Source organism: Bidens hawaiensis, unplaced genomic scaffold (assembly GCF_021521415.1).
Source record: "Bidens hawaiensis isolate Kalapana, Puna unplaced genomic scaffold, B.hawaiensis_p1.1 tig00009086_1, whole genome shotgun sequence".
NCBI lineage: Eukaryota > Viridiplantae > Streptophyta > Magnoliopsida > Asterales > Asteraceae > Bidens > Bidens hawaiensis.
Genome location: NW_027491668.1, coordinates 821,205 through 829,610, shown reverse-complemented (window position 1 = coordinate 829,610; position 8,406 = coordinate 821,205). Strand labels below are relative to the sequence as shown.

Below are 8,406 nucleotides of genomic sequence, written 5' to 3'. Positions count from 1 at the left end.
CCCCTTGTAGTGTAGTTGCTTGGGAGGCTTGAATTGGACATTCTCAGTACTTAACACCTGTGAAGGTGTTTTAGTGAGAGGAGTCCATATTCTTGGCAGAGGTCTGCTAGGATCTCTGCCGCCCTCCCTCTTGTCACCCTCCCCGTGTTTACGAGCATCCTTTTGGGGCTGGGGTGAGCTTGGTTGCGCTTGTTTTTCCGCGGAAGAAAAACTTGTTGGCTGCAACCTGGACCATACAGAGTTCTGTTTGGCCCTCTTCTCTTTGCTGCGCGGTGATTCAGCCTGATGCGCTCTTTCTCTTGCCCTATCTTGGGCAATCTGTTTCTCATTTCTCGCGAAAACTCGCGATGCCTCCATTAACTTGGCCCACGTGGTGGGCATACCATCTTTGCTTACGAGAGCTCGTCGTAACTGATCACTGCGCGCGCCTTGTATAAAGGCCACGCGCAGGAGCTGCTCAGTTATGCCCCCGATTGCCAGGGACTCCTGATTGAAACGAGTGATGTAATCTTCAATCGTTTCATCATTCCTGCGGATGCAGTGCATGATGTCATCAGGATCGCGCGTGTGCCTGCGCTGCTGTACGAAGTGGGCCTGGAACTTTTCTAATAGTTCCTCGAACCCATCAATTTGCCCTGTCGGCAAGCTCTCGAACCATACTCGCGCTGCGCCCGTGAGGCAGCGGGCAAACATATGACACCACGTTGGCATCGTCCAGCTCTCTAGGTTTCCCGTGTTATAGAAACCTTGCAAAAAGTCATCTGGATCTGTCGTGCCATCATATTTCCCCAGACCACTTGGCATCTTGGTCTTATGCTGGATGGGAGCCTGCGCGATGCGCGCAGTAAACTTTGAGTGTTTTACCAGGATGGCTGGTCTGTAGGGTGTGGTTACGTCCACTTGCCCTCTGACCGGAGGGCTGTATGGCATGTGCAGATCCGGATCTGCTCTGGCTCCTGGCGCCATGTTCACAGGCGCGCGGAGCTGCGAGCCTCCTGCATGAGTATCCCTTGTTTTTCTCATGCTATGCACCTCTTCATCACTGAACTCTGTGTGTGCAGTGTGAACAGAATGCCCTTCTTCCGGCGCGCGCGGCCTTTTTGTGGGCTGCTTCTCCATCGCTTGCCTTTGTGTTTGGTCGGCTAGCTTCTTCTGTTTGATCATTTCAGTGTACTTTTCCATCAGACGCCGTTGCTCATTTATGAGCCATTCATTCGGATCGTCTGCTTCATCTTCTGGACCCATTGGTCCCTTCAGCTTCGCGCCGGCCATATTTTGTAACGTGCGATCGTCTGGAGGAGTTTCAGTCTGGCCGTGAGGGGTTGTGACGAAGGGACGGTTGCTGGTGGTACGCGTAGAATCACGCGGAACCCTCAGAACCTGCTGTCCGTCGTTAACACCCTCACGTTCAATATCCTCCAGAGCTTGATCAACGTTACGAACTCCAGAAACCATGGTGATTGAATTTTTTAGATCTGGATGAGATCTGATTGCCGTTTGTAACAGTGGATGGCGCCAATGAAGAAGCGTGGATCTACTCACTAGTAGCAAATCTACTTTCCTCGGGTGTGATTAAACTATTTCACCGATGGTTCTTCTGGATCCGAGTTCTTCCACCTACAAAATGAACAGCGCCGTTACTTACCCCTCAGAAAGGGACAGAGGGGTCCTCTTTGGGGTAACCCTCCGGCGTGAGAATCAGTATCTTTTGGAGAAGATAATAATGTTGTATGTAAGTGAATCTCAAGAGTATTGCTGAATCGCTGAATACCCTTGATGATGTGACTGTGTGTCTTTTTGTAACTGACTGTGAGTGAGTATGATTCAATATGATTGAATGTGATATCACTGCTTGTAACTGTCAATGATTGAGTGTGAATGAATGTCTCATCAAAGTGGAGTTGATGCTGTATTTATAGTGCTAGGGTTTCCACTGGTTGGGCTCAGCCTCGTTGGCCTCCTCCAACCGCACTGCGCCATGTGTCCTCTGGGACACCTGGCGCTTTCTCGTTGGTTGTAATCATGTGGTAGCACATGTGTCATGCTGAGTTGTCGACCTTTCATTTGGCAGCTGTCAACATCAGCATATTTTTACTCCTTAAAAAGATGCCTTCTAGAAGATTGTCTGACGTGCACAATCAAGGTTGCCCTAACCCTGATTTGGATAAGGACGAGGTTGATTATGTGCACGTGTGATATGCGCCCATCCTGAGGATGCGCGAAGTCTTCTTTTTATTCTCACGCGCAGATATTTCATGCGCAGGTGTGATATGCACGAGCGTGTGATATGTGCCGCGCGCTGGTGCGCCACGCGCATATGTGACGCGCGAGCATATGTGATGTGCAAGAGTATGCGATATGCGCCGCGCGCATATGTGATGCGCGAGCATATGATGCCTGAGCATGTTTTGTATGCGCCATGCGCCTGGGTTTTGGCTTTGTGCCTTCATAATGTCTTTATCTTGCGGGTTGACCCGCCTTGATTGGTGTTGAGGCGGGTACATACCTCTTCAACTGTCAATGAACCAAACATCACAATTACTTTGGTCGCCCTTTGCAGCTGCTTTCAAGGATTTATCTTCACTAGCCGTTGCCATATGAGCAAACAACTCTCCTTCTTCTTCATTATCTTCAACAGCAGCATGGGCTTGTGGTTCACTCCAACAGTTTGCTTGAACATGGCCATATCTATAACAGTTGTAACATTGTACATGAGACCTACCACGGCCTCGCCCTCTTCCACGACCACGGCTTCTAATAGCCGAACCTCCTCGACCAAGATAGCCATAACCACCATCATCTTGTTTAGCTTGAAAAGCATGCTCCTCTTCTGCTTGATCAACCTTTCGATTTACTCTACCCTCATGAGCCTGCAATGACCCCATCAGTTGATCAAAGGATAATCTTGACAGGTCCTTTGACTCTTCTATAGCAGTTACAACATGGCCCCAAAGCGGAGGTAGACTACGAAGAACTTTACCCACCACCAACTGATTCGATACTTCCTCCCCATAAGCTCTCTTCTGGTTTACAATCTTCATGACTTTTGACAGAAAATCAGCAATCCCTTCTCCTTCTTTCATTTGAAGTTTTTCAAACTCACGTCGTAGTCCTTGTAATTTCACCGTTTTTACTTTGGAATCACCTTGGTATTCAGCCTGGAGCAGGGTCCAGGCTTGCTTTGAAGTGATGGCAGCTGCAATGCGAGAGAACACTTCATCATGTACCGCTTTCTGAATTAGTGACAAAGCCCTTGCATCTTTCATCCTGTTTTCACGTAACCTAGGCAGATCAGCATCTTCCTCATTAAACCCACTTTTAACAAAATCCCACATATCATGTGAGATAAGCAGGGTCTTCATTCTTATGTTCCAAAACTCATACCCCTCACCTTTGAAGATGGGAAGGGGGGTCGACGGAACCAATCCTGTCATGCTACTTCCTGCCATTCAATCAATACTTCTACCAGCAAGAGTCTTCAAATCAGATGAGTGGGTGTGGCTTTGATACCACTTTGTTGGATCAGATCACACAAATATGATTGTAGTTTTTGTAGTTAAAAGAGTTTGAGGAATTAGGGTTTCTAGGGTTTGAGAGAAATTAAGAGAGATAAGCAGATAAAGGATGAACGAATGTGATATCTTATTCAATAGTCAAATGGGCTTTAAATAGCCAAAACAACCAACGTTCATAAACATAAAAGAATCAACAAACAAAACAGAAATTGACTAAACAACTTAAACGTAAACTTGCTGAAGATCAGGTCATCCCATGACTTAGTCTTTATTTCAACATGTGCAATTAAGTTTTGAATTATCCAGCTAACACGGAGGAGACACCAAAGATTAACTTGTGGAACTCTAGCCTCGATCTCATGGCCAAGTATTTTCATGCACCGGTGGTGTACTTTTCCCGGCATAGTGGTGCTCCCAACTTCTTTGATACGAAAGTAATGAAGGACGCCTTGAGCACAGTGTTGGTTGAAATTTACCCGATGGCAGGGCGATTTAAGCAAGGTGAAAATGTCCGGATTGAGACTGATTGTCAAGGACAAGGTGAGTTGTTTTTGGAAGCCGAGTGCGACAGCGGTGGCTGATGATTTCAGTGACTTCGCACCCAGATTTGAGTTCTTGAAACTCGTTCCATTGGTGGATTACTCGTTGGGAATCGAATCATATCCTTTGTTGGCCTTGCATGTATAAAATGTTTTACATATTTGAAAAAGTAATTAGACCTTCTAACTTAGTTAAACCCTTTAAATTATCCATCATTCCTCGAATGGCAGATAATTTCCGATGGTATATCGACTGAATCTGAAAAGACAAACTGGAAATGTAATTAAATTGCTACAGCTAGTAATATTCGTGTGTACTTACTAACAAACCGTTGACTAGAGTCAGAACGACACTTAGACCATCACCAATAATGGTGCTCTTGTTGGTGTTTTTTATGTGTCACATGGCACTTGGTCTCACAAAAATACACTTTCTTTCTTTTCTCCTCTCTCATTGCTCCTCCATTTCCTCTCACAAACACATTCTTGAAGCATTCTTCACAACCTCTCTCATCCAAACAACCTATTTCTTCTTAAAAACACCCTATGAATCTCTTATTGTGGATGCTCTTAAGGATTGCCGGGAGAAACCTCACCATGCTACACGCAAGTGCCAACACCATCTCCTCATCCGTTGTCCATGGTATTCTTTCACCTTTCTCTTGTTTTTTGATCTTCGGGTTTTTTATGACTTCGTTTAGGGGTTGTAGGAACCACTTGTGGTTCAGATACTTGGTGGGTACTTGGGTTTCGGATATTTGGGAAAACATATCGGGCATTACCGGTCGATAAAACATACCGGGGAACATTTGCGATGCTTGAGGGGGTGGCATTACCGGTCGATAAAGCCCTTGTTAGTTGGCAAAGAAATGGTTAGTATGGTCGTTGTTTGCTAGTATATTAGCCCATCACCTTTGCGCCTGGATCCACGGGTTTGGGTTCGTGTTTGAGTTGGGGTTCATGGTTATGGAGAGTTAAGAGTTGTGTTTTTTTCTTTTTGGGGTTGAAAAGAGTGTGTGTGGGTTGGATGGGTAGATGATAGTGTTTGTTAAAAAATATGGGTTGTGTATTATATGGATTATTAATTATTAATTTTTTATTTATCTAATGGTAATATTACCGTTGAAAGGAGAGGGCCCACAAACATTCCCCTACCGCCCCGTTATCCAAACACCGTCCACCCCTTTATGCCCCCTATACTGCTCCGGTGCGATCACCGCCCACACCATGTGGTCTAATAGAAATTGTGCGAATTTAATAAATTAGGTCTTTTAGACTTCTTGTAAAAAACGTTGTAATTTATTAGTTAAAGAATTATATTTTAATCTTCAGTCACAAAAATCTGACAGTTTTCAATGAAAAACTTTAACTAGCTAGTAAGTTTTTTGTAAGTTAGGCATGTATTATTGGCTGGATAACGACATAAGTAATTGACTTGTATAGTTGTATATGATGTTATCTGTGCATTTATTGATCACATACATGTCCCGGACCATTTAATCCATCAACTTTCTTATATAAAGGACGACTATTCAATGTGAAATACCAAACTAACATTTAGCATTTGGTAAGCATTAATGAAGGTGACGGTAAGAGAATCCGTGATGGTGAGGCCAGCAGAGAAGACACCGAAGATCACACTATGGAACTCCAGCCTCGATCTCACGGCCCCAGATTTTCATGCAGCCGTGGTGTACTTTTATCGGCCCAATGGCGCTCCCAACTTCTTTGGTATGAAAGTAATGAAGGACACTTTGAGCAGGGCGTTGGTTGCATTTTACCCGATGGCAGGGCGATTTAAGTAAGGCGAAAATGGCCGGATTGAGATTGATTGTCAAGGACAAGGTGCCTTGTTTTCGGAAGCTGAGTGCGACAACGTGGTTGATGATTTCGGTGACTTCGCACCTAGATTTGAGTTCACAAAACTCGTTCCATTGGTGGATTACTCGCTAGGAATCGAATCATATCCTTTGTTGGCCTTGCAGGTATAAAATGTTTTACATATTTGAAAAAGTAGTTAGACCTTCTAACTTACTTAAACCCTTTAAATTATCCGTCATTCCTCGAATGGCAAATAATTTCTGATAGTATACCGACTAAATCTGAAAAGACAAGATGGAAATGTAATTAAATTGTTACAGTCAGTAATATTCGTGCGTACTTACCGACAAACCCATTGACCAGGGTCAGAACAACACTTAGACCATCACCAATAATGGTGTTCTTGTTGGTCGCGTTTTTATGTATCACATGGGACTTGGTCTCACAAAAATACCCTTTTTTTTTCTTTCTCCTTTCTCCTCCATTTCCTCTCGGAAACACTTTGACATGTTAGTTTAACGCATTTTGATTGCTTAAATGAAAAGACTAGAAAAATAATAATTACCCCTTTTAAATTGCCTATAAACCACATTAAACCAATATGCAGCAATTAGACCATCTTATACCCTAATTTGGCATTTTCGTCCATCTTGACATAAATCACCATTTTCAACAATCTTTATCATAAATTCTGATTTTAATTAGTTTAGATTCGTTTCGATTTGATTCAGCTTCAAACCAAATACGGAACACGCCAATGCCTAAATTTTGTTATATCGTTTATATTTTAATTGCTTAAAGTTTTCTTAGTGCCATTATATTTTGTTTACGAATGAATATTATTTTTTTTTATTTTATTTAACGAAATAAACATTTTTTAATTATTTTTTATAATTACAACTGCGTGCCTCTTTTTTAGATTTAATTAGGCTTATTACTTTATAAGTGCTTTTTTTTTCAATTTTCAAAATATATATAGCTAAAGAAGATTTTCTAATTTGTATCATGTAGTCATGTAGAGATGCTTATTTGATATAAAACTCTAATCAAGCATTAAACCTTCATCAAACCCATTAAATATCAATGTAAATAATAAAACTTAAATGCCAATATAGTAATTACGACAAAAATACGTATTTAATTAGTGTCAAAATCTAATGCACATTTTTTAGCACCTCCAAGCAAAAACCTCTTGTTTTTCTTTCCTCCATTTTTTTCCAACACCAATAAGTCATTAATTTAAGCAGGTAACTTACTTCAAATGTGGTGGAGTTTCGCTAGGAGTCGCATGCCACCATTATGTTGTGGATGGGCCATCCGCGATGCACTTCATAAACACATGGTCAGATGTGGCTAATGGTCTCACAATTACTCTCCCACCCTTTCTAGACCGTACCCTCCTTCGTGCACAAGACCCACCACAACCTGTTTTTGAGCATGCTGAGTGTCAACCAAATCCAAAACTGAGCCCACCACTCCAAGTTGAACCAGAAGAAACCAAAACCGTCTGCTCAATTTTCAAGTTAACACGAAACCAACTCAATGTGCTCAAAGAAAAATCAAAGGAAGTTGATGGTAACACAACCAGCTACAGCTCTTTTGAATCTCTCTCAGGCCATGTTTGGAAGTGCGTGTGTGAAGCCCGCGAGTTGCCCTATGATGTGGAGACCAAGCTACACATTCCTACTGATGGACGAGCCCGCTTACAACCACCACTTCCACAAGGCTATTTTGGGAATGTTATATTTACAACTGCTGCTATAGCCACTGCAGGTGACATTCAGTCGAAACCTATGTGGTATGCTGCAAATAAAATCCATGACGCATTAGTGATGATGAATAACGATTATCTAAAATCGGCACTCGATTATATTGAACAAAACCTTGATCAAAAGCCTGAGGTTTCCAATAAGTGCACGAATCTTCGAATAGTAAGTTGGGCTAGGCTACCGATTCACGATGCTATCTTTGGATGGGGCCGACCGATTTTCATGGGGCCTGCTTGGATCTCAGCAGGTTTCTGTTTTGTGTTGCCCAGCCTGATAAACGACGGGAGCCTATTGATCGTCATCGGACTTGAAGCTGAACAAATGAAGCTTTTCAGCAAATTGTGGTATGCAATTTGAAGCTTATTCATTATATCCTTGTAACTTTTTATTGCAACAATAAATTATTTTCTTATCGAAATAATGTATGTATGTGTATACGTATGTATGCATGTTAAATGCAATACAATAAGTTAATAAGTTTTATTTACTCCATGTATTATTTTTGGCATACAAAGAGAGAGTAGACATCAGCTTTATATTCTCCATGCTTAGGGCAAAGGGTATTCACCCCACTAAACTTATCGCAATTCTCTATATTCCATGTCAGCTGCATCACTTCTTTTTTTCTATATGCGCCTACTCTTCCAAAAAATATACGGAAATGCGTTCACTTTTCATCTCACCTACCCCAAAACCAACTTTCAATTGTATAAGAAACCCGGCCCTTATGAATATTGATCGATGTCGAAAGATTAATTAAAA

The 8,406-nt window shown here is 42.2% G+C and overlaps 1 protein-coding gene and 1 pseudogene across 2 annotated transcripts; one reads left to right on the top strand and one right to left on the bottom strand.

Annotated features, from left to right (window-relative positions):
* Positions 1 to 2,510: 2,510 nt before the first annotated feature.
* LOC143531179 (uncharacterized) lies at positions 2,511 to 3,449 on the bottom strand. Its single transcript, XM_077026526.1, has one exon. It carries the CDS (start codon positions 3,447 to 3,449, stop codon positions 2,511 to 2,513), a length of 939 nt encoding a protein of 312 aa, XP_076882641.1.
* Positions 3,450 to 5,516: 2,067 nt separating this feature from the next.
* LOC143531200 (shikimate O-hydroxycinnamoyltransferase-like) lies at positions 5,517 to 8,001 on the top strand (annotated as a pseudogene). The gene is made up of 2 exons (XR_013134986.1): positions 5,517 to 6,039; positions 7,123 to 8,001. The product of XR_013134986.1 is annotated as a shikimate O-hydroxycinnamoyltransferase-like (transcript).
* Positions 8,002 to 8,406: the final 405 nt, after the last annotated feature.

Coding starts and splice junctions, on each gene's coding strand:
- LOC143531179 (XM_077026526.1), bottom strand. CDS start 3,449: ATGGCAGGAAGTAGCATGACAGGATTGGTTCCGTCGACCCCCCTTCCC.